The sequence below is a fragment of the Rattus norvegicus genome, chromosome 15 (genome assembly GCF_036323735.1).
Source record: "Rattus norvegicus strain BN/NHsdMcwi chromosome 15, GRCr8, whole genome shotgun sequence".
NCBI classification, from domain to species: Eukaryota; Metazoa; Chordata; class Mammalia; order Rodentia; family Muridae; genus Rattus; species Rattus norvegicus.
In genome coordinates this window covers 23,861,550-23,887,856 of record NC_086033.1, presented here as the reverse complement: position 1 = coordinate 23,887,856, position 26,307 = coordinate 23,861,550, and the positions used below count along the sequence as shown (strand labels likewise).

The 26,307-nt window shown below is 48.1% G+C and overlaps 1 protein-coding gene across 2 annotated transcripts in view; it reads right to left on the bottom strand.

Annotated features, from left to right (window-relative positions):
• The window catches only part of Peli2 (pellino E3 ubiquitin protein ligase family member 2), a 144,465-nt gene extending 129,592 nt beyond the window's left edge, over positions 1-14,873 (bottom strand). Inside the window, 1 exon segment of one of the 2 annotated variants that reach the window (NM_001107259.1) lies at positions 14,543-14,873. In NM_001107259.1, the coding sequence (NP_001100729.1) occupies positions 14,543-14,619 (77 nt within the window). In that variant the 5' untranslated portion in view covers positions 14,620-14,873. 2 annotated transcript variants of the gene reach the window in all.
• Between the last annotated feature and the right edge of the window lie 11,434 nt (positions 14,874-26,307).

Here is a 26,307-nt window from a genome sequence, read left to right as displayed (position 1 = left end):
CCGAAGGTTAAAAAACAAATTCTCAAGAACAACCAAAAAGGAGATCATTCGGCGATTTCCGTGTAGTATAGCGGTAGTGGTCAACTGACTAAAACGGCCCAACTAGGTCAGAGATTCGCTTAGTCTGAGCTTAGGAACCACACGAAGGCCCTTCTCTCAGGGGAGTGGAGCTCTCTTGTCCACGTAGTCTGAACAGGAAGAACAGGGGCGGACATCCTTTGACCCCTGCCCTGAGCCTGGAGGAGGAGCTCCAGGGGAAGTGTAGACAGCAGAGCCAGCTCCAGCAGGACTCTCAGAAACCTCCACTCCCACTGCCCCGTCCCCCACACCCTGCTGATCCAAAAGGAAGTCTGCAAATCATAACCACAACTTCGCCTGCTTCTGATCCTGAGTGAAAATCATTCCTGACAGTGCCACAGGCTCGATGCGGTCTTGTGAGCCAGGGAACATCACGGCACAAACTTCTGGAAGCTGAGGTGCATGAGTTTAACCAGTTACACTCCTGGACATGAACACCCTTTGATGCTGGTAAACCCAATGGCCCAGAATTCTGTTTCATTTGTCCAGTGGGGAAGACATCACCTCTAGATGGGTTGTGATTGAGCCCCTAGTGGGAAGGGGCTACGGTTGTGTTCTGTCCGCCTCCCATACAACATTTTCCTCACACATCCTATGGGGCAGTTTATGCTGTGCTATCCCCCTGTGAGACTGCCCCCCCCCCCATACACACAACCCTCAAAGCATGCACTTAGGTGGTGGACGGGAACACAAGTAACTAGTGGGATGCAGATATGGTTCCCTCTCTTGTGGGGAGAAGTGACTCGTGGTGCCTTTTTCTATTTAAAACAGTATTACAGGAGCAGACACCTGCTGTAGGTAATTCGACTGAAGGGCCTTCTGGTGAGTGAATTGCTTGGTGTCCCACCCGATTCCTGTAGTTTACTGCATTATCAAAATGTGTTGACTGATCCCTTCCCTGTGGCACTCCCATGCTGTTTCCCCCACACAACCTCCTCTACTGCTCACCAAGATACCCTGTTTGTTCCCTGGTTTTTCACCAGCGGATACTTATGAGGTCTGTCTGCTAGGAATGTTTCTGAGAAACACAGGGTCATGAGTACCTCATCGAGCGTGCTACTGAAGTCACAGGAAGGCTGAACCCACACACCACAAAACTTTCCCACGGTCTAAGTCATGGAGTCCCATCAAAGCCTTAAGCTGGAGCACGGTCCAGTTTAACACTTAGTTTAAGCTAGCAAAAAAAAAAAAAAAAGGGTCCCTTTCCCAGTCTGCTGCTCGTCTGTGCCCCTCAGACGAGCTGAATGAATTTCATCACTGAAACATGCTGTACTGAAGAGACAAATGTTGTTGAGTCTTCCCCCTTAATCAATAACAGGAAGGCCAAGAGACAGGAAAGGAAAAAGCCATGAATAGCAGCACTGAGACACAGGTAATGCCAGTCTTTACTGAGGAAGGGAAGTGTCACTGAGGCTCCTTCCCTAAGCTACCAACCTAATAAAAATGTTTGTGTAAATAGCTCCTCAAAGGCAAAGGCAAAGAGGAAGGACTTCAGGACTGTGTACCTCAGTCACAAGGTTAGAGCTGGCCTATGGCGGACCGGAGGCTGGAGAGACGATCTGTAATCACTCTAGGTCGGCCATTCTCAACTTGTGAGTCGTGACCCCTCTTGGGGGCGGGGCGGGGATTGAATGAGCCTTTCACACAGGTCACCTAAGACTCTTGGAAAACACTGATATTCGTATCATAATGTATAACAGTAGCAAGATTATAGTTATGAAGTGGAAACAACCATAATTTTATGGCCGGTGGTGACCACGACATGAGAAACTGTGTCAAAGAGTCGCAGCATTAGGAATGCTGGATCTGCACGATCGAGGCACGTTTTCCTGGAACCATCAATTCGGCTGTGACACATCCACGGGAGTAAGACAGGGGCAGAAATCCTGTGTTTACTGTTTTAAACATGCACAGGAAACAAAGCAGACTTTTTTTTCCCCTAAAGACGCTAATCTAAGTTGTAAACGCAAGAAAACACTTTTACTGCTGGTAACTTCCTTAAAGGAATGATGTCTTGTGTTCTGTGCTTAATGAAAACAATACAGCACGGAGGTTGACCTGAAAAGGTCAGTCGAAAGGATGTCAGGCTGCTGCTGAACACAGAGGAAAAGACTGGCGAGTCTGACAACGGGAGTGGAGACACGAGCTGGAGTCCAGCCCTGGCTTCCGTCCTCAGGACCCCTAAGACCTGGCAAGGTGAAACCAGGTGAGGAGCTGTAAACTCTCAGGGCTACATGAGAGCCTGGGTCAAAAAAGGAATTGGAGCAAAAGCCAAGGGGTGGAGCAGATGCACTGTGCATGAGGGGGGTCACCCAAAGCTCCAAGTCCTCCCCCTTTCTTCACTTACAAGGCAAGCCAGCCATGAGGCCTTCTTGTGTTCCAAGGCTGGGGCCAGCGGCCCTTCTGCATAGGACTCAGATGAGAATAAGCGCTCAGAAACAACAGAAGTCACCATCAGGGCTGAGGAACCAGCCCTCTGGGCGCCCCTCCTGAAGGGAAGAGGAAACGGACTTATAAAAAGAAACAACTGTCCAGGGGAGATCACCTGTCTCCACATAAAGGGAAAAAGCCTCAGCTCCTTTTGCTTCCTCCCCTAACGGGGACCTCGATCACAGGTTCCCTCAGCACCGGGAGGCCTCACTTCAATTCACTTCAGGGTGAGCAGCACACCCTGAAGGGCAGGCAGAGATGGAGAGAGGGACACTCCGAGGCCGGACAGGCCATGCAAGCAACTACCAGGCCTCCCACAAATATCACCGAAACACAATTTCACCCGGTTACACATCTGAGGGGCCGGTCTGGAGCAAAAGGCCAGGCTCTATGCACAGTCCTGCTGGTGTGGCTTGGCAGAAGGCAGTGGGGTTGGGGTGGGACTTCAGTAGAGGGAGCAGCCTGCTCGGAACCACCATGGGAGTGGCCTGGAGGTCAGCGGCCAGCTGCTTCTTACAGCGGCTACCAGAAAGAGCCTCCACAGACAAGGAGAGGGGAACGGTGGGCTCTGATGTCATCCCACTTCCTCCCACCCCAGCAGACACTCACAGGGACACCGTGACTTGGGCCTGTTGGAATGCCAGGCCGGAGTGGGTGGAGGAAGGCCAGAGTGTGGAGAGGAAAATGGTTATCAGACCCCGACTGCCTGGGCCAGTGGGGCTCAATCCCAAAACATTCATCACTTGTAGCTCGTGTCTCTAAAACAAAAAGCCCCCACAGCATGAAATGACCATACTGTCACCCAAATGCCACTGCCAGAATGGTACTACAACCACTGAGAGGGACTGTCCCTCAGCAGGAAAGGGGGGAGAGAGGGAGAGAGAGGGAAAGAGAGAGAGAGAGAGAGAGAGAGAGAGAGAGTCAGACAGACAGACAGACAGACAGAGACAGAGACAGAGACAGACAAGAGAAAGGAACTAGAGTCACCTAAGGGCCAGAAGATTACCAAACTCAACTATTTTTTTTTCTTTTTTCTTTTTTTCGGAGCTGGGGACCGAACCCAGGGCCTTCCGCTTGCTAGGCAAGTGCTCTACCACTGAGCTAAATCCCCAACCCCCAAACTCAACTATTTATAGCCTTGTATAAAAGCTTCTTCCTGCACCCAGAAGACCCTGAAGCACCATCAGCCGAGCTTCCCGGCCAGAGCCTCTGCCCTTCCAGCCTTCCAGTTATCCACCCTGACTATGATTTCTAAACACTGAGTGTCTCAGTTCCCTGGGCTACCTGTGCCCTTCATGCACCCTATTCACACCTCACTAACAGGCTCACCCGCCCACCCACCCACCCCCACTGGCTCCCACACATCCCGCCACCTCGGCAGGCCGAAGTGGAGTCGGAGAACTCAAGTCCCTCACACAAAACCCTGCTTTGTTCCCAGTGGCTACCCTCGCACTTGGCAGCCACTAGCTAGGTTTAATTGGCTCAAGTCCTCTTTGTAGCCAATTCGCTACAAAGTCCAGGAAGATGAGGACTAGCATCTTTCACCAGTCCCCTAACTTAAGAGCCCACTGACTCCGCATACGACACTAGCCACGGTTTCCCCTTCCCCAAGCACTTCCGTCTCAGGGTTTCAATGCCCCTGTGGCTTCTGTCCTCCAGTCCCAGAACAACCACTCTCCCTTTAAAACTGCTCAAAGGTTGCAAAAGGCTGCCTCGGGCAATCTTTCCAATGTCCCTGGTTACACATTCTCTGTCCTCGGATGAGTGGAAGGAAGCAAACTGCTGAGCCGTACACACTGACCTCCCTGTCAGGCTCTGTCACCAGAGAGGAGCCTGGATGAGTCAGTCACTAAGCTGGGACCTCACTGCCCAAGTAACCTGAAATCTTGGGAGAGCAATGGAAAACAGCTTACAGAACCCGGAGCTCTGTTACCCTCTCCCTGCAAACGCTGTGGCTCTGCACCTGACACTTGGCTCACTTGAGTTCCAACTAAAAGTACCATAGCCAGAGCACCCAAGGTCATCACTCTCAAAAACTGAGGGGTTACACCACGCAATGTTGATACGGCTACCTGATCAATTCTATATGCCCGCGTAGAACACATGTGATTTTATAGGTGGTCCCAAATGTTATTACAGTTATAAACTTTAACACTACAAAACTGTAAATGCTAGAAACTTAAAAACACATTTCAATGTCTCGCTTAACACTGCGTTGACTAAAAGTAGAAAACGTTGGGGTTAACTTAGAAATTACACTTCTCTCAGCGGCCTGCAGGAAGAACTTCTGTTTTCTGTGCTGTCCCTGAGTTGGTTTCCTTTTTCCTTCCTACGGGACATGTCCAGTTTCGAGCCAGCGATGGCAGTTTCCACGTCTCCAACCTCTCCCTACTCGCTACCCAGAGCCCCAGAAAGGGCCTGTTGCATTATGGTGTCACGACCAGCTTCTCTGTAGAAAGCAAGCTGCCCCCACTCCACAAAACCACACCACACCACACATACCTGTTTCTTTCTTAGCCAGCACAGAACAGCTCTCCACGGCCTGTGTGGGGCCTGAAGTGTTTTGTGCTACATTCTTACCTCCCGAAGCCGCAGCCAGGGACAACACGGGGATGTGAGCTTCTAGGCTGCTACCTGCCCCACACTGCAACGCAGAGATGCTTCTTCTGGTCTCCTGGGAGTCTGGAACCTACAGGATGCCAGGAGGGATTCCTCCCTCTTCTCAAGCTTCTGCTTGCTCTGTTACTTCACAACAGGTAACCCTTAAGAGCTGGAAAGTCCTCTGCCGTGCATTTACCCATCCTGAGTGAAAGGCGCTTATGTGAAGTCTCCAAGAGCATGGCTGTCAGCTCAGTTGGGTCAGCTGCCAGTGGCGGGCTCTCAGCACAGCTCAGAAGATAGTACTGAGGAGGACGATGGAGACTAGGCAAGGAGCCTCGACGATAACTTACATGTGATAAAGTTCTTGCAGATGCTTTTGTTAGCTAAGATTCTCAGAACCTCCAGTATTTAATGTTTAGAATAACTCATCCAAAATACTGTAATTAGGCTAATTAAAGTAATCAATAACCTAAAGGAAAGAAAAACAACTCAACAAGAGCTCCATGAATCCACTTCATATTAGAATTGTCAGACCTAACAAGTGAGCCAGATGCAAATGGTGTATGGCTGCTTCGGAACAAGCCTCCCAGAACACAACTGTACACAACGTCTCTCTCTGTCTTTCTCTCTCTATCTCTCTCTGTCTCTGTCTCTCTGTCTCTGTCTCTCTGTCTCTCTGTCTCTCTCTGTCTCTCTCTCTCTCTCTCTCACACACACACACACACACACACTCTCTCTCTCTCTCTCTCTCTCTCTCTCTCTCTCGTTTGGACACAAGACGGTGGAAAGAGCCTTCTTGCTGTTCCCGGTAAGGCCAAGTGGCAGGTCAGTGGACACAAGGAGCCCTGCTGATCTCCTTCATCCATCCATAACCTGAGTTTAGTGGCTGTCATAGACCGGGTCCTGCAAGCCTCTTCCTCCTCTCTTGTAAATCTCTCATACGCCAGCACCTCTCTCTCCAGGGAAGTGGTCAAAACTTCTCGACAGGGCAGCCCTCCGCTAAGGGAACAGTCTGGTGTAAAACTGCACTTCCATAAAATTCACGTTGAAGTACTAAGTCCCAGAAAGTGCCAGGATGTAACTGCATTTGGAGACGGGCTTTAAAAAGAGGTAATCAAAGGTAGATGGGGTGATACCAGAGGCAGGTGGGCGGGACGAAGGAACCAAAGAACATGTGAGAAACTGGTTATGTGTCCGCCAAGGAGAGGGGCCTTAGAAGAAACCCCCAACATCCTGGTCCTCAAGTTCAGAACTACAAAAACCCTAAGTTTCTGCTGTCATCTTGTCTATAGTGTTTCTTGGCCCCCGTGAAAGGTATAGTGGGCAGAGGCTACAGCAGCCACTAAGGCAAGGCATAGAAGCTTGGCATGGTTCCTTCCACCACGGTGACCAAAGCAAACCCTGCAACCAGCAGGTCTGAGAGGGAGATTTCACCCACTGAGGACCAGCACACCCAGGCCAGGCAGGGGAGTTCTGGCTATCTGAATAGAGCATAAGGTGATGTCAAAGACCCGACTCCCCTCCAGCCACAGGACCAACTGGGAAAGGGGTCTCAGCTCCACCTCGGTGACAGTACAATACTTTCCCTGAAAGGCTTTAGGATGAAGCACTGAAGTAACTAAGTGAAAACAGGTGCAGCACAGGGAGAACATCTTGAAGTGGAGAGGGGCCTGGTCTGCAAGACTTTCCTGGAAGCTGAGTGGAAGCAAATTCCCCTGTCTACAGTACTTTACTTCTGAAGGAAGAGCCTCTCCTCGAGGTAATCCGTCAGTCAAGCATCCCAGGGAAACCTCATTACAGGGAGCAGGAGGTGTTGTGGTTACGATGCGTATCCCACAGTCTCAGAACACCACAGAGTCTAGGGAAGGATGGGGAGAGGCAAGGATGGGGAGGGATGGGAAAGGACAGAAAGAGAAGGAGGGCGGAGGTGAAGGCCCCTCTGGTGAGCTTGCTAGAACAGTTAACAGCCTCTTTTCCTACCAAAAACCCAGAAGCTGGACGTAGTGACTGCCTGCTGTGGTTGGATTCTGTGGAGCCGTTCCTAATGAGAACGGAGGTAGAAAGCGCAATGGCTTCTTATCCTACAAACAGATTTTGACACAAGCTGAAAAGGCAAGGAACCAAGTTGCTTAAGCATCTGAGTGAGTAGCCTTGTGTAGACGGCTGGAAAGAAAACCTCAGCCAAGCCTTAACTCCGGACTGAAATGACCCTGATGCGTATGGATCCAAGACGCTTGTACGCCCCAGTGTTTCCAGCCCTAATGGACTTGCACTGATGACCACAGCCCTTCAAGGCCACCATGGCGCTGCAGTGCAGCTCAGAGCAGCTGGGAAAGACACAACAGATGGCCTGCTTCTTCCCTGTGAGGCCCTACTTGGTGCAGGTGACCGCATGACTGGCAGGTAACTCGTGAAAAGAAAAACAAGTAAAGTTGGAATTGAAATAGCTGACATCCGTAGAGTAGCTCCTGGAGGAGACGCTCCGTGAGTATCTGCTGTGCCCCCAAAAGATGTGCCCAGCACTCCTCGACTGGTGGATTCACAGGTCCCTGCTCGTACATCCGAGTACTTGAAGGGAAGGCCATGCAGTTTCAATGAATGCTGACAGAATTCAAGGACCACGCTGGACACACTGGGCATGCAGATGCAGGTCCTTATCACTTCAGACTGACTCATGCTCAGTGAGGATCTGTCTTCGTATCTGTCCTCCTGTCTTCCCTTGGGAAACTCCTCTGTCTCCTTAATTGATAGAATACCTGAATGCCTTTTGGCTGTAACACCAGAATGTGCGTTAAAAAGGAGGGGGAAGCCCTACACAGAGGGTATCCTGAGAAGAAGACCGTTCTCCAGTCAGCTTGTCCTAGATTATTCTCTCTGAAGGGGTCCCACCACCACTTCTCCCTATCACCCACCCTGCGAGACCTCTCCTCGAGCACACCCAATCATTCTCTGAAGTTCTGCCCCTTTTTCCCCTCTGTCCCTCAAAGTGAACATGAGGTAAACAGAGCAGGTGCTTGTCTATGACAGTACCGGGGTTTATAGAGCCAGGCCTTAGCCAATAAATCTGTAGTCAATGACCAAAGGCAAGGGATAAAACTAGGTCCCAATGACAGGAAGCAGGGTCTGGAAAGCCAGATCACAGACCTCTCTGTCTTTGCCTTGGTGGACTCTTCAGTTTCCTCCCCATCACCAGGGTGCCCTCTCTGTAGAAGGCTCTGCCCACAGACCTTTCTAGTCTAACCCTGCAGTAGTCTCAAACTCTCCCACAATACCCCTCGTGGCCTGTCTCCATCTCACCTCACACTTTACCTCATTATTCTGCCCAGTCGCTTTCCTGAAGCACCGTGCTCTCCCCTGATACCAGCGTTCTTTGCATTCTCTTGCCTGTCTCCCGGCCTCCTCTTCCCATTTTACAGAGGATCTGCTAAAAGACAGCATGCATCACAGCCTTTTGCTCTTCCTGACTAAGCCTGAAGCTCTCTGCAGCTCGGACTAAGTCTATCCTGCGCGTCTGAGTAATACGCGTGGCGTGTAAGTATGTGGGGGACAAATAATGAACTCCGCCTCAACTATAGCTGGTCACTACAGGGGTGGGACAAGAGCGTCTAGCAATTCGCCTGGGTGGGAATCCTGCCCGCCTGCCTTAATTTCTAGCTGCATCCCCAGGGTCTGGAAGGGTTATAATAAATACTTGTTGAACGGATAAATTCCTGGCTTGCCTGATGTGACTCCGCCCCCTTTGCCTGATGTGACTCCGCCCCCTTTGCTCCCCGCTTGAGGAAAGCTCCACAATATGTGGGGGTGTGAACACGGCAGTACTAGAGTAACATCGCTGAATCATCTTCAAGAACCGCCCTTTACTGCTTGTCTAAGTCACAAGCCACAGGTCTTAGGAGTCATCATCACACACATGGTGGCTAAGAGTGGTTCAGAATGGCCAACTAATGACAAAACTAAGACATGTGCGTGAAGCATGTCCTGTGTTCATCAACCTGTTTTCCAAAAGACGAAGATGACAATGAACCACTTTGTGACTCAATCATTTCATCTTCGTGTTTCTTCTCGAAACACCTTAGGAGAGCCCTTTAATTAAATCACTAACAATTCCTTTGCCTGGATATTTTTCTCCCATGCCAATGAGGCCCATGGGTTGCTGTTACATGCATTTAAAAGCCAACCTACGATCCCACTCAGGGAGGTCACTTACCCCTGTACCCGTGTCACCAGGGTGTCGGGATCGGTCTCCCTATAATGGACTGAATGCTGTCTTATTTTGTTTCACTTCTGTCTTATTTTGTGTTTTATGTTTTGGATAAGTACGTACTGTTAATGACCCTGAATCCATCTGGTCTTATTTTGTTCAAACAAAGCATCTTGATAGGACAGTTGCATGAGGAAATACGTCCCGAATGAAAAGTCCTAATAAAGTTTTCAGTCTTGGCATATGAAAGAAACAGATCTAAGAAGGCCAGACTGGCAAGCCGACGGCCAGACAGACACACACACACACACACACACACACACACACACACACACACACCAAACGAGGCTAAAGTTAGTAAAGGGAAACATAGCAACCCCAAGCCAGTAACATCATAACCCATAATAGCCTTGGAATGAGGCTCCCGCGGCAAACAGACGGGCAGCAGCTCTCCACATCACCCCACATGCTGGGTGCCAGCAAAGAACCTGGCTGTTTATCTCTAAACAGTCGACGATCTTTTCGTCTATAAACTACAACGTTGGACATCTCTGGGGTCAAACAACAGCAAAAAGGAAGGAAGGTATACAGTAAGAGAGGCCATCAAGGCAAGTCCAAAGGGCACAACACGGAAAAGACGTGGATAAAAGCTGCTTTAAAAACCCTAAAATCTGAGTCCATAGCATGGTCAAACAAGAGAGCCCTCTGTCTCATCTGAAAGAACAACCACCAATCCAAGGGAAGAGCAGGCCCCTCCCTGGGGTATTGCATTTCCAGTCACAGTGCATGATAAGCTTTGACGGCAAGGGGTTCTTTAACCTCTTTTTTGTGCCAAGCGTCCTTTAGTATCTGGAAGCCCATTGAGTCCTGCTCAGGAGTAGGGAAAAGGGGGTTTTCAATGCATAAAATAAAATACAATGGATTACCAGTGAAATTAGTTACTTTGTTATCAAAATAGCTTTACATTGGAAAATCAAGGGTCCCTCTAACGGTCTAAGTGCTGGAGGTGAAAAGCAGGGCCTTTGCACATGCTAGGCAGTGGCTTTACCATAACCTATACTCTCAGCCAGCACCTGTATTGCGTATGTATTTGAGCGGGGTCTCACATACAAGCTGACCTTGAGCGTACGTCATTACGTAGCTGAGGACTTCATGTTAAGACATTAAGCAACAAACAGGCAGCACTTCTCTGCCTTGCCTATTCTGAGTGAAATACTAGATTTCAGGTGGAGATCTGTAAAAACAGGGTTGTTGTTTTTTTTCCAAATCCAACTTTGTGGATTCTCTGAATTCTACGGAGCCCAGATGAGGAGCCCTTGGCTGAAAGCGTAGAAAACAACATGTTCTGTGTCCCATCTAATCAGAACTAAAGCTTTGCAAAATGCATTACTCATTCAATGCTGAGGTGAGGGAAACCGAGAGAGTAAGCAATATATTTCTTCCCCAAAACCAGGATGGGCCATTAGTCCGCGAAAGAGCTGCCTGCTTCAAAATGAATTCAGAAGGGGGCTCTGAGGCCCTGTAGCACAGCTGGAGTCAGCCACCAGCAGAAAACCAGGAAACTGACCCAATAGGGCAAGTACACAAAAGTAAAGGAGCCCTCCATCCTTTCAAGGGCCCTGGTTTCTTTGTGAAGGGCTAAATAACCTTCCTCTTAGACTCCTGCTACTCCGAAGTTCCATTACCAGATTAACCCTCTCTCTGCTATTTGTCTCAATCCGCTTCACTTCCAAACGTGACTTTTTTTTCCTAAAAAAGTAATTACACTCATTTACTCTGGGGACTGTAAGTGGCACGTGCGTGCGCCACAGCTCCGGTGTGATAGAGGTCGGAGGACAGTTTACCAGTGGGATTTACCTATGTGGAGCCTGTTTGCCAGGCTTGACAGCAAACACTCACACCTCCTGGGCCAAGTCCCAGAGCCATCTCTGCCTCTCTGGAATAAGGATCAGAGAGTTTTACTAAATGTGCACGATCTTGTACATAGAACTCCCATCAGTCAAAACTATAGACTACTACGACTTTTAAAAACCTGTTTTGTGCAAGGCTACTTGATAGAAGGCCGTCATATCACTGGCCTTGTGTGTAGTGTGTGTGGGTATATGCACATGCTCGTGAACCCAAATGCATGCACGCACGCATGAGCCAGAGGCCAGGCAGGGTACGGTGTCTTTCTCTGTCACCCTTCACTGTAATTTTTGAGAGGGATCGCTCACTGGATTTGGAGCTGGCCATTTGGACTAGACTGGCCAGACTGGGAGCCCCAGGGATCCACATGTCTCTGCCTCCCCAGTGCTGCGGTTACAGAAGTGATCACAGAAGTGATCGAACGCATTTTTCATGGATCCCCTTGCTTGTGCAGCAAAAACTTGCTCACTGACCTATACCTCCCACGCCCCAGAGCCCAGCACTGACTGCTCTTCCACGAAGGATGTGTGCCCGTGTGAACTCTAGCACTATCACTTTAAGACTCACGAGAATCAACAAATATCAAGCTACTTAGAATTTGTTAACTGTGCGTGTTCCACATTTGAGCGAACGCACAGAGTAACAGAGGACACCCCGGAGAGGTTCCTTGGAGACTATTTTGATATTGCTGAAGAAACAGAGAGGAAGGAACTAAATCAATAATCACAGAGCCAGTGGGTCAGAAAGAAAAAAAAAAGACTTTAATCAGGGCTCCACTACCTTGAATGACTTTTAAATCCCAAACCACTCCCCCAACTTTAAAGTGATAGCCAAATTAATACTTCTCAGCTAAAAGGAGCAAACGGCCAATCATTTCTCCAACTTCAATTAAGCAGTGGACACACCAAGGACTTGCGACCATGACAACAGTAACTAGTTAGAATTACCAAATAATTCCAATCCCACAAACTGAACAGAAAGTGATGACCCCACTAAAATCCTACATGGCATTCTCCCCTGCTGTTCAACCTATAACAAGAATCACACATACGCAGATCTAGGTCTGAACCAACTTGACGGTTTGCTCTCGGAATGTCCTAGGTAACATTTTACCATGTGATTCAGAACACAGAGAAAAGGACAATCACTCTACAGTTAAAATAAAGTCACTGTACTTTCCAAGTAAACAAAATAGGCTAACATCATCAGATGCTGTGAGCATCTTTAGCCCCAAGAATAATTTCACCAAGAAAATTTCCTAGACAGTCTCTGCTCACCAATATGTATACCCCAAAGGACCGGGCATGCAAAGTAATGGCTTTTTTTCTTTTTCATTGAAATGCACTTGTTATTTTAAAGGTCCAGAAGGCATTCTCTCAAGTCCAGTGGGCAGAACTGGGTGAGACTTGGTGAAAATCTAACTAGTTCACTACTTTTCAGGTCCTCTTTAGCGTGCCCAATGTGGCCAGAGTCTGAAATCTGAAAGAAAGAGGGGGAGGGGGCCGCGGCCACAATTCAGGCATACACAAGCCAGACCAGCATCTGCTGCTCCCATTTTTTCTTCCTTAAAGACCTTCCTAAAGCTGGCAAGAAGCAGCATCCCCCCCCCACCCCGCCCCCACAACGGCAGTGCCTCACTGTTAACTAACTTCAGTTGGGGACAACACAGACATCATTAGCCACTTTCGGGTTTCTCTCTCTGTCCGCCACTGGATGATACCCAATGTCCAAACAGTGTTGGCATGTGGTAGGTGCGCGGATAACTGCCCTGCCGGCCTCCCAACTACTCGGTAAGAAACCACTAAGCCATCGCGGATCCAGGAAAAGCATTCGTAAAGGACGGAGCAGGTGTTACAGGTAATGTGGTTACACAGACACTAAATTACAACAGTCCGGGATACAAACTCTTTTCCTGGCATTGGGAGTGTCCTACGCTTTTAGTTATGAGCACAAACCTCTCTCCGAGCTTACTCTACACAGCTCTGAAACACCCCAGAAGATTGCCTCAAAAGGAAATAATGAAATGGCTCTGGCATAATCTTCTGTGTCAAATCCACAGTGTTAAGCATAGTCTGAAGCCAGCCACATAAACAAAACCAAACTCCACAAAATCTGGCTGGGCTGAAGTTACATAAGACAGACTAAACTGTGGCTCCCCCCCGCCCCCACTCCCCTCTTATCCCCTCCTCTTCCCAGCGAACTCTGACATCTGTCTCCTAAGCGCAAGCAATTCCCATGCAGGTGCGGAAGGCGTTCGACTGCTGAGCTTCCAAATAAGCAACGGTGTTTCCAGTGCTACCCCCCCGCAGAAATGCTAGCAACAAAATGAGGAAGGCTAGGAAACTTTAGACGACGAGCTTAAGTCTTTAAAAAAAATTTTTTTTTAAGTCGGCACTTACTTCGAGGTAGTAATCAAAACACGTTTCTCAGAGTTCCCTGAGTCTCTGCTGGTGGGGGAGGGGGGGTCGCTTCCTCGCGTGTCTCTAAGTCCACCCATCAGCACCCGTGTGGGTCTGAATACAGATCTTTCAACAGAGGACAAAAGCGCGGGTTCCCCAGAGCGGCACATCCAAAGGGAAAACAATCCTTCCCCTGCAGCACTAAACCCAAGTTGCTCCAGCGCCGAGTTTCCTGCACTTTCCGCCTCCCCCACCCACACCCTTTTCATTGCCCACTTTAACCTGCTTTAATCCTGCGAAGCCTCCCTCCGGGTTTATTAAGGGTAAACAATAGAAATGTCACAAGGAAACTCGGGAAGTAGATGAAGTCTCTTAATTGCTGCCGTTTAACGATTGTGGATAATTACTATCTTCACAATGTGATTTTTACCAGCGGAGTGGAAGCCAAGGCGGGCAGGGTGGCGAGCTCCCCGCCGCTGGCGGGGGCATCGGCAAGGCCGAGGCTCGAGGGGTGCAGGGACCCCAGGGGTAAGGGGATCAAGGGGTACGGAGACCCAAGAGGTATGGACACCCGGGGGATCCGGGAAACGTTGTTGAGAGGACCCGGGAAAACCAGGACCAGGTCCAGGCCCTTGGCCGATCTCACTCCCGGCGCCAAAGAAGCGGAGGCCAGCCGGCCGCCCGGGTCACAGACTGGAACAATGCTTAACCCCCGCGGACTGGGCTCTGGGCTCCGGGGACAGGGCTCCGCGTTCGCGGTCCTCAGGAACGAGAAGTCCCCAGCGGCCACGGGCTCCCGGCTGCACCGAGCGACCCCGCGCGGTGCAGGAGCGCCCTCCGGGCCGCAGCAACGAGCGCCCCGGGGACCCGGGCCCTCAGGAGCGCATCCCTCCGCGACGCCCCGCCGCCCGCGTCCTCAACTCACCCCAGGACCACCAGCTCCCCGTATTTCACCGGCTCCTTGTTGGGGGAGCTGGGTTCCTCCTGGCCGGGTGAAAACATGGAGCCGTGCTCGGCCGCCGCCGCAGCCGCCTCCGCCGCGATCCCCGCCGAGTCCGCGCCGCCGCTACACTCCCATCCCGAGAACGGGGTGAGCGCGCCGGGAAACGGCACGGCGGCGAACGGGGCGCGGGGCGGCCAGTCCCGCGGCTGCTCCGTCGTGGCTGCGAGCGTCGCCCGCCGGCTTCCCCGGAGCTACACGCTCTTCCGCCGCTGCGAGCGGGACCGGACTAGGAATGCGAGCGGCGACCGGAGCCCCGCGGGAGGAGGAGCGCGCGCCGCCGGGGGGCTGAGCGGGCCGGGCAGGTGGGACGGCCGCGCCGCCGCCCGCGCCTCCGCGCTCCCGCGGCCCCCGCCCGCCAGCCCCCGCGGCCCGCGAGCGCCCCGTGTTATGTAAACATAGAGTAAAGGGGAAGGGAAGCCCTTAAAGGGGCAGCTCTGTTTTTCTCCTCACTTCCTGTGGAAAGTTGGAGCGCGGGGTCTTCGTCCTCAGCCGCGTGCCCGGGGCTCCTGGCCCCGCCTGCTTGGAAGCCAGGCGTCTTGCCCCTCCCCGCCCCCAGCTCAGGGTGCTGCGCGCCCTGATCTGGGGGTGTCTGCTTTCAAAGCCAAGCCTTTGAGGGGGGGCTTGAAAGGAGAAAGAATCTGCCCATGGGTGGGGGTGGGTGGGATAATCGAAGAACCCCAAGAGCTCCCCACCATTTCACGGGGTGTACCAAGAGAAAGAACGAAGGGAGGAAAGAAAGGAGAGAGAGAGAAGGAGGAAAGGAAAAAGGGAAAAGAAAAGTGAAAAGTTACTTTTAATCCCTTATTCACATCTCTGTCCCTTCTTTCAACCCCCTGGGGAATTTAAAAGGGAATTACCTAGGCTGATTTTTTTTTTTAATGAATACAAATGTTCCTTTCTTTCCAGGGCTTAATCAAGGCACCGTTTGTATTTTATGATTTTTTTATGTTGCTGTGTCTTTAAAATATTGTGGGCTGTGATAGTTTTACTGACTGCTGTTTTTCATCATAGAGGAATTTATTATTCTAGCATTTATTAAGCCCTTGCAACATGCTAGAGACACTACATATTATTCCTGTCACTGCCTTTCCAGACTGTTAAATATTTAAAGAAATAAATACTGCAAAAGCTACCCAGTGTATAAACAGCGAGTGTACACACACACACACACACACACACACACACACACACACACACACACTTAGGCTATGACTCTAAGTAAAAAGCTAAAAAAGAAATAATTGCACGGGTAGCCTTCCATTCTACTGCTCAGCATCGTGCATGTGTCGCTCTCTGACAGGCTATTACTGTAGTGACATGACGCTTTCTGGAATTTTACTTCAGTTAGTAACTGGCTTTTCTTCTTTTAATTGAGGCTTTGGAGATAAATTACTCCGCTATTGATGAGCCAAAAATAAACTTTATTAAACAATTACCTTATTTCCGCTAATTACAGAAATTCTATTCTTAGACTGAAGGCAACTAGCTATCCAGCTTATCCTCTGTGCTTTTCTCTGTTATGAAAATGTAAAGGTTTAGCCAGCGACCCTCCTTTAGACAGTTGAGTTCTTTCTCTTCATCCAGTGTTGGTAGATTTCCGTAGGATGGGTGTAGGTTTCCTTACTCCCTGGTCCCACTTACTATATCGTCTATGTGACTGTCAGCAACCCTCTGAGTCCCGTCACAGTTACCCATCTCCCTAATTATAGTACCTCTCTCTGTCATGTGAACTTCCCCCAGTCTGCTCTGTTGCTGCCACTGATCTCTAGGCTACAATTACCCCCTTCTCTCTTGGCACGCTGTGCTTTTGTGCTTGCATTTCACTCTTCTGGCTCGTTTCTTCCTTGCTGCGCTCTGCATCTGCTGTTAGGAGGATGGAAACAAATATTTATTAACCTCCTACTAAGTCCCAAACTCGAGGCTGAGTGCTTCCTATAAGCTGTCCCAAGCTTTGGCAGAGACACTCCTCCATTGCTGTCAGCTGGTCCAGACACCTCCGCCCTCCACAGGGGCATCTTTCTGTTCTCTCCCAGCATGTTGGTAGAGCTTTAGTCTGTCTTTGTGGAAGTTACTTACAGGTAGTTCTGCTTTCTCCGAGTTTTTGTATCTGTGGAGGCTTTGATCTTAGGCAACTCTGGACTTGTAAGTGTATCAGTTCTGTCAATCACTGTAAACCTTGCAAGCTTGCAGACTGGGAAGCCAGTCTGTTGATGGCCAGCGGGAATGGATGCATAAGAATGACAGGCGAGGGATCCGAGTGAACGAATGGACCAAGTAGGGACTGGCGGCACATCGGTGGTCCTGTGGCCTCAAAAGAAATATCAGACACTCATCTCTACCTACTTATTGCCACGCGAGAATGATAGCTCACTCTTACGTATGAAATCAATTTTTAAGTTCCCAATCCCGATTGCACATAGACTTCTAATATTGAGCGGTCAGAAATGCATCTGAGCTTTTTGGACTTGCACACATAATATCACTTTATTGTTTGGCTGCCCTTTATATGCGATGTGGACCCATTGAAACTATGTCCACTTTCTAGATGGTTCCCAAAGCCCCCAAATCTGCTTTTGCTGATTTTAAGGAAGGCCACATGAGTAAATTAAAGAATACGTCTCAAACCAGATCAAACAGTAGAACTGTGAGTTTGTGGTGAGCTCAACTTTCTCAGAGTTTATGGTCTGGGACCCTAAAATAGCCAGCTTTCATCTCTCTCTTCCCACCCCTTACCTGATCAGTTGTCTGCTACAGCTTCAACCAGCAAGAGCATAACCCCCTCCATCCCAGCTAACACTAGGAATCTGATTGTAACAGGAATTTATCCCCTCCTGAATAATTGTTTTAGTAGCTTCAGGCTGGTGGGACAATCTGGCTGTGCCATCTGCCAATCCACCAAGAACCAGGGTGGGGTTGGCTGTCCTTGCTACTCCCATCAGCCCCTTCTCTCCCCTCCCTGCTGTCTCTGTCATGTATGTCCCCAAACCACTCCACATGCCATATTTTCTGAAATAACCCAATGCATACTGATTTCTCCCCCTGATCGATTTACTTCTTTTTCTTTCAAAGTAAAAGCTTTAGCCAAAAGGTCTATGTTGATTTTTGACGTACTTTAAGTAAAACCAACCATATTTCTAGAGTGAAGAGTAGTCTAACTTTTGATCACACCATATTCATGTTTACTGCATCTAAGGGACAAGTATGCTCTTTGAAAAGCATATATTTGGACAAGCTGGTTTTGCGTGTGAGAGATATCAAACGTTTGACTTTTAAGCTGTATCCTCGACTAAAGCATCATGGGTGTTCTTCCCATGCATTTGGAAAATGTGAGGAAAAAGAATTTTTGAAACCCATTTTAAAAGTCACCCATAAACTTGACCGGCAATAACCCTATTTGTCATGATGTATGTTTTCTCCTTAAAACTTACTTTTACAACTTCACTTGTCAGAGGGGGAGATGTGCACAGCATGAACATGTTTCCGGTCATTCGGGAGCAAGCACCTGTATGCTCCCTTACCTTCCGGTTGTTTCCCTTTCCTCCTTTGGTTTGGTTTGGTTTTGTATTTGACAGAGCCTCCCGGAAGAGTTTATTATTCTACTCTGCCCTCCTTTCGCATTGGGTTCCAGGTGGTTCTTTGCAGAACATACTTGCGATGACTTGGGAAGTGGGGTTGATCAAAAGTATCGGCATCCGTTAATCAGTCCTCCTTAATGGAGTATATTTTAAAGTCTTTGCTCTTGGAAAGGTATCTGCACGTTACTATTTCACTGAAGTGGATTTCCACACGTAACGACTACATCAAAGGGTGTAAACATGTTAAAGACCTTTTGATGTATACTTCCAACGTGGATTTTTTTTTTCCGAAATGATCAGGGCCTGCCAATTTACCCTGCAGTCCCAAGTAAAGGAGAGCCTGTCTCAGGGGATGCTTGGCCGCACCGTTAAATCCTCACTAACTTGACTGGCAATCTTTTTTTTTTTATTATTTGCGTTTCTGTGATTACCGTTTTGAAGAGTGTCCACTTTTACTGTATGACAAACACACACACACACACACACACACACACACTGCTGAGCACTCACTACCCCACTGAGCTGTTGATTATAAGCAGCATTCTGCCACAGGTTTCCAGAACCTTTTCACCATGCATGGCTGCATTTTTACACCCAGTGAGCGGCAGCTTCCTTCCCTTCCCTCCCTCCACAGACGCTGCTCTGCTTCCGGCTTCCATGAGCTGATTGCTTTGGATATATCCTTTAAGGGAATCACGCTGAAGTCTTCCTTCTGTGACCTGTTTACTATGCGTGTCATCATGACCCCGAGACCCATCCACACGATTTCCTCGTCAGGGTCTGAGTGCTCCATTTTCTTTACCCATTCCTCCTTGGTGGACACTGAAGATGGACAGTGATGAACCCTGTGCACGATGCAATCCATGGGGGAAGTTCAAATATCTCACAGAGATATCTCGAGTTTAACTCTTAATAAGTAGACGTGGGCTGTTGGCTCAGATGTCCGTTTTTGGACGTCTGTTTTGAGAAGCCATGCCAGTTTACCTTCCTACCAACATCATGCAAAGGTTCCCAGGTCTCTCCACTCCCACGGACACTTATTTCCTGCTTTGTTTTCTTTCCTTTTGTGAGGTGATCCTAACAGGTATGAGGTGATTTGCATCCTGATCTCAATGTCAACTTGCTGATTGTGGGTCTTTGTTTTTGCTGTATCTGTTGGTGTCTGGAGCTATGTGGCCTTTGAATAAATGTCGACTTAAATCTTGTGTCCATTTTCAGTTGGGTTATTTAAGTGAGTTTAATGGTATTTGTCTTGCTTTTGGAGGAGAGGCGTTCTTTATATTAGATTTTAACCTCTGGCCAGATACTCGGTTTGCAAACATTTTCTCTCAGAAGCTTGTCGAAGGATTGATTGGCTGACTCAGTTTCCGTCTGATGCAGCACTGCCTGCCATGGTAGCTTCCCTGTCTGTTCTTTTGTCACAGCCAAGAAACAAGGTGAACCTCTCTAAATCCTTCCCACGTTCTTCTCACATTCTCTGAGTGTGAGGTCTTGACATTTTTTGGTTCGTTTTTTTGAAACAGGGTCTCATTTTGTAGCCCTGGCTGGTCTTGAACTCACAGCGATCCTCTGCCTCCTAAATACTGGGATTAAAGGTGTGTGCAACCAAGTCCCCTGCACGACATGTTTTGAGTGTGAGAAATGAAACCCAGACCTTTGCACACACCAGGCAAATATTCCATCCCTGAGAAACATGCTTAGCCCTTCTGCTGAAGGCCTTATACTTAAATCTTTTGTCCATTTCATTTGTTCTGTAAATGCTGTAAGAGGAAGACTCAATTTCATTTCTTTGTGTGTGGACTTCTAGCTGCCCCGATGCCGTTTGTTACCAAAACAATCCTTGGCTTTTGCCTGTCTGGGCACATTTGTCAAACATTAGTTGGCCATACACATTGTATATTCTTGTGTTTTCGGTTGCTATAATAAAATCTCTGAGACTGGATAAATTTGGAGAGAGGAGAGAAGAGGGAAAGGAAGGGAAGAAGGGAAGAGGAAATAAAGGAGAGAGGAGAGAAAGACAGGGGTGGGGGAGAGATGGAGACAGAGATAGAATGTTTTTTTTTCTTTTTTTCGGAGCTGGGGACCGAACCCAGGGCCTTGCACTTGCTAGGCAAGCGCTCTACCACTGAGCTAAATCCCCAACCCCGAGAGAATGTTTTTGCTCAATGTTCCAAAGATCCAATACAAAAGCAGGTTCTGCTTGGCTACAGCGGGAGTTTCCTGGTAGATGACGTCACAGCACAATGACAGGAACCTATGTGACAGGCAGAGATCATACGATGAAGCAGGGAGACAGATAACAGGGAAAAGCTGGTTTTGATTTCTTTTCTAACGCCCTCTTATGAGAACTAGTACACTCTGCAATGTCAATCCGTCGGCCAACTTGCCATGACTATGTAACCAAAATCCTACCGGAGAGGAATACGTTCAGAGGAAGACCTGCTTGTGTTGGCTCACGGTTGTAGAGGTTTTTTTTTTTTTTTTTTTTTTTGGAGCTGGGGACCGAACCCAGGGCCTTGCGCTTCCTAGGTAAGCGCTCTACCACTGAGCTAAATCCCCAGCCCCGGTTGTAGAGGTTTTTAATGCATGACTGCTTGGCTCTGTTGCTTTGGGGGGGCCTGTGCTGAGGTAGAATATCATGACAGGGACACATGGTCAGGTAAATGTAGACCTGCTATGGTAGCTGGGAAACGAAAGAGGTGAAGGTTATGGCCCCGAACTCCCTTTCAGGGGCATGCAGTGCCCTCCGTTCTGCCAGACTCTGTCTCCTAAAGCTTCTATTCCCTCATTCATACCCAGACCAAAAGCCAAACATTTCTTACAAGAAGCTTTAGAGACACTTAAAATCTAAACCATAACAACCAGCATTAGTCTGTAGTGAGGGTACTCTTTCCCATGACCAGATTACCTCCCTCTAGGCTCCACCACCAAGACTCCACACTGCAGAGCACACTTCCTGCACATGGCTACTTCAGGAAGCACATGTGGGCTGTATGCATTCATAGCTCATGGGTCCCTTCATTGGTGTGTGTGCATGTGTGTGTGTGTTTATGTGTGTTTATGTGTATGTGTGTGTGAGTGTGTGTGTGTATGTTTGTGTGTGTATGTGTGCATGTGTGTGTGAGTGTGTGTGTATGTTTGTGTGTGTATGTGTGCATGTGTGTGTGAGTGTGTGTGTATGTTTGTGTGTGTATGTGTGCATGTGTGTGTGAGTGTGTGTATGTATGTGTGTGTATGTGTGTGTTTCTGTGTGTGTATGTTTGTGTGTATGTTTGTGTGTGTGAGTGTGTGTATGTGTGTATGTGTGTGTGTATGTTTGTGTGTGTGTGCACGCACGCCTGTTTGAATGCCTGTTTATAGTGCCCTCAGAAGAGGATATTGAATCCCCTGAAGCTGGAGATAAATGCACTTGTGAGCTGCCCAACATGGGTGCTAAAACCCTGAACTCAGGACCTCTGGAAGAATGGCAAGTCCTCTTAACTGCTGAGCCATTTTCAGCCCATCCGTACGACTTTCAAGCAGACTCTTTCTCGATACCCCAGGCTGGCCTCAAACTTGTGATGTTCTTGTCACCCGAAGGCTTGAGTTACAGGCACACCCTGTCATGCCCAATCTGTATATTTTTACACCTATACCGCACTTGTCTCTAAGAAGCTTTGGCTAGGTTTTGAGGCCAGGAATTGTAAGACATCCGTCTTCATTGTTTCTCAAGAGCCCTTTGGCAAGCCGTCGTCGTTTGTGGCTCAATACAAAATTAGCTTACGATCTTCTATTTCTGCAAAAAGTGCCGTTGATTATTTTGGTTGGCATTGCGTTGAATGTGCAGCTTCTGGCTGAGACAAGCAGGCTGATGTGGTAAATCTCCCACCCATGGGCATTTACGTTTCAGTCTGCTCGAGTGAGTTAATAGACCTAAGTGGTTTTCTTGTTTGTTTGTTTGTTCTTTGTTTTTGTTTTATACTATCATAAGTGGGATTTTTTTTTTTTTTTGGTTCTTTTTTCCGGAGCTGGGGACCAAACCCAGGGCCTTGCGCTTCCTAGGTAAGCGCTCTACCACTGAGCTAAATCCCCAGCCCCATAAGTGGGATTTTTAAAGTTTGTTTTCTGGAGCCTGTTGTGGTATTATTCGAGGGTTTCTACTCTGCCTCTGATCCTTTATTTCCCAAATAAAAGACATAAAACCTTTATATTGATAACGAGCCTTAATTAAAGCACTAGAGCTGAGCAGATATCAACCCTTTTTGCTATTCAGTGTATTTTGATCAATAATTCTGAGTTCCCACTTGCCCTGTTCTACCTGGGCTGCTCTGATTCCAACTGACCAAGGTGTGCTCACCATCTGCTTACCCCATAGTGCCTTATTACTTATTCCCTTCTCTCACCTTCTGGGTCTCTCTGTCTTAGATCTCTAAGCCCCACCTACCTCTCTTCTGCCCAGAAACAGACACCCAAATCTAAACACAAGCAATAAACAGAGAGAGAGACAGAGACAGAGACAGAGACAGAGACAGAGACAGAGACAGAGACAGAGACAGAGAGGAGGGGAAGGGGAGGAGAGGAAGGGGGAGAGGGAGAGGGAGAATGTGAGAATGTGATTTTTTTTTGTGGGGCTGGAGAGATGGCTCAGCGGTTAAGAGCACTGACTACTCTTCTTGAGTTCAATTCCCAGCAACCACATGGTGGCTCACAACCATCTGTAATGGGATCTGATGCCCTCTTCTGGTGTGTCTGAAGACAGCTACAGAGTACTCATATACATCATGAATCTATTTTTTAAAATCCTTTTGCATGACTTTTTGTTTGTCTATTTGAGGTTTTATTGGTTGCTGGTTTTGGGGGGGGTGTTCTTTTGGTTGTTGTTTTCTTGTTTGTTTTGACAGGGTTTCACTGTGCAGCCCTGGCTGTCTTGGAAGTCGTTCTGTAGACCAGGCTGGCCTTGAACTCACAGAGTTCCTCCTGCCTCTGCCTCCTGAGTGCTGAGATCAAATGCATTTACCACCATGCCCGGCTCACATTGCTTATTCTTAATATACTGACATGCAAGGGAGCTTTGCCTCCTGTGACTTTATTGAATTCATGTATCATGTTTCTGTGAAGTCTTTCAGACTTGCTGTAGAGGGCAGATAATTTTACTACCCTCCTTTCTGATTTATTTACTTTATTAATTACTTTTCGTTTGTCTTTCCTACTTTTCCTTAAGACTTCCAGTCCTGTGCTGAATGAACGCAGCAAGTGTGGATATATGTGCTTCGCCCCCTGTAACCTTAATTTTTTTCTAATCTTATTTTTAATGATGGTTTTTTTAAAGATTTATTTATTTATTATATATAAGTACACTGTCGCTGTCTTCAGACACACCAGAAGAGGGCATCAGATCTCATTACAGATGGTTGTGAGCCACCATGTGATTGCTGGGATTTGAACTCAGGACCTCTGGAAGAGGAGTCAGTGCTCTTAACCACTGAGCCATCTCTCCAGCCCTTAATGATGGTTCTTAAACACTAACATTCCGTGTGTGCCCATCACCCACCAGAGGTCATTGGAAAGAAAGGGAGGGGGTTGTCGGGGAGGGTGGACCTATTTAGAAAGGTGTTGTTGTAAAACTATAAAAAATAAAACAGCTGTCTTTTACCCGCTCTAGGTCCGGCACCACAGTGCCCCAAGATATCTGCTGGATGTCTTAATTCTCAGTCAGCAAAGCCTCTCACCCGCTTTGCTCCATCCCATATCACACTCTCTCTGAGCCCGGCAGCAATCTCTCTACCTATCTAGTTCCCAAGGCAGGTTTCCATGCCAGAAACACATCCCAACTCTGCGGCAGCCCAGTGTCTCCAGCCGCCGCACACTTTCCCACACTCAAACCGTCACATAAAAGAACACACAATACCTTTGACTCCTGTGTGTGTTGTCTGGAAATTGGCAGTTCAGTTCACAGGTCAGCAGGCAGTGGCAGCTCGATCCACTGGCAAACACCTCAAGAATACACAGCAGTCCAGCTCAGTAGCGTAGTGTTGGCAACAGCAGTGACATGACCTAGCAGAGACAGCTGGGCCTCAGCCTTGGCTTGAGTCAAGCAGGAGGGTCCAATAGGAACAGCAGGAGAAGTTCTCAGCTGTGCTTCTCTCAGGGACGTGAAGATCATTGAAGATAGGAGACCCACAAGGAGTACCAGCAAGCCAAGCGCTCTCGCTCTCCCCCCTCCCTCTCCCCCTCTCCCTCCCTCTCCCTCTCCCCCTCCCTCTCCCCCTCTCCCTCCCTCTCCTTCCCTCTCCCTCTCCCCCTCCCTCCCTCTCCCTCTCTCTCTCTCCCTCTCCCCCTCTCCCTCTCCCCCTCCGTCCCTCCCTCTCTCCTCCCTCTCTCTCTCCCTCCCCCTCCCCCCCTCTCTCTGTCTCTCCGTGGAGTTCTATTTATGTCCTCCAAACCTCATGCGTCCACCATGGGCCTTGCCTCAGCACACACATCCAATTAGCCTGAGTCCACAGAGTCCCAACAACTGAAATGTAAGGCTGACCAATACAGGTGTGTCGTTAGCAAAGACTCCTTTATCACGTGCCCTTTCACATGCTTGCCTTAGCAGAACATCCTCTCTCCTGTGTCTGCCTCAGCAAAACGTTCCTTCATGAGTCCGCCTTTGTCTTTCACCTGTGTCCACTCCACTTCAGGAGAACATTCCTTCAGGCCCCAGCAAACCGCCCTCCAACACCACTGACTCTCCAACGAACCCTTAAGTCTCCACCTCTGCCCCCAATCTCCGAAGGGTTTGTTTACGTTTCAGTTGAGATTTTTGTGTGGTTCTTACCCAGCGTTCTGGGCTATACTACGTTGCCAACACTGAACTATCCATGCAGCTTTATCCATTTGGTCATGATGTATGATCCTTTCAGTACCTGTAAAATTCAGCTTGCCATTATCATGGCTATTTTGAAGTGCGTTCTATGTAAATTGGTAGGCTCCAGTTTCTTTCATTTTATGTGACTTTGTAATTTCTTCCTAGCCCCTTCCATTGTTGAAGAGACCTTTTTTCTATTGTGCATTGTTGGTACACTTGTAAAAGAAGTTTAACTGGCCACATATGTATCAGTCAGTTTTCAGTTGCTGTAACAAAACATTTTAAGGTGGATAATTTGTAAAAAACGAAGAATGGGTGTGTTTTTTTCGTACTTCTGGAGACTCAAGAGGCACTCTACCTGGCTTGGTTAAGGAACTTTTGATGGAAGAAGACTTGAAGCTAACAGTGTTTGCAACACGGAGAGGCTATGTGATGAGCCTGGATACAGATCTGTAGTTCTCGGAGCTTGTGGAATATTCGTCTACGTTTGGCATAAGATTACCCTCCTCAGAAAATACATTTGAAAGTGTTCTTTCCCCTTTAACTTTTTGGAAGTATTTAAGAACGGATATCGACTCTCTAGTTATTTGATACAATTAACTGGAGAAACCTTCTCTTCTTTGGGAAGTGTTTGGCTATTGATTCAACCACCTTAGTCCCTTTCTGCTTAGATTCCCTGTGTCACAGGGACTCAGTCTCTAGATCATGCGTTTGTAGGAATGTGACTGTGCTTTTCTATATATTCTAAGTTTCAACATATAATTCTTCACAGTAATCCCATAATTCTTCTTTCTATGAATACAGCATCTGGTACAATATCTCAATTTCTGGTTTTATTTATTTGAATACTTTTGTCTCGATTACTACAACAGTTCATCAATTTTATGACTTTATTTTCAGAAACACTAACCCTTAGTCTCTTTCTCTTTTGGGTTTATTTCTAATGTTTTTCTTCTAGGCTTTTATATAGTTCTCTAATCTTATTATTTCATTCATGCTGCTAATCTTTGGGGTTAATCGTCCTTCCTCTTCTAGTTCTATGAATTGTACAATCAGATTGCTAACTCGAGAAGGTTCTCTTTTAATTTTAAAAAGTTTTATTTTTATATATGTGCGTGCGTGTGTTCGAGAGCGTGTGCATGTGTGCATGCGTGCATTTTGTGTGTGTGTGCGTGTGCATGCGTGTGTGTGTGTGTGTGTGTGTGTGTGTTGGGAGGGGATGTCTGTGGAGGATAGAGGACTTATCTGATCCTGTGGAACTGCAGTTATAAGTAGTTGTAGGT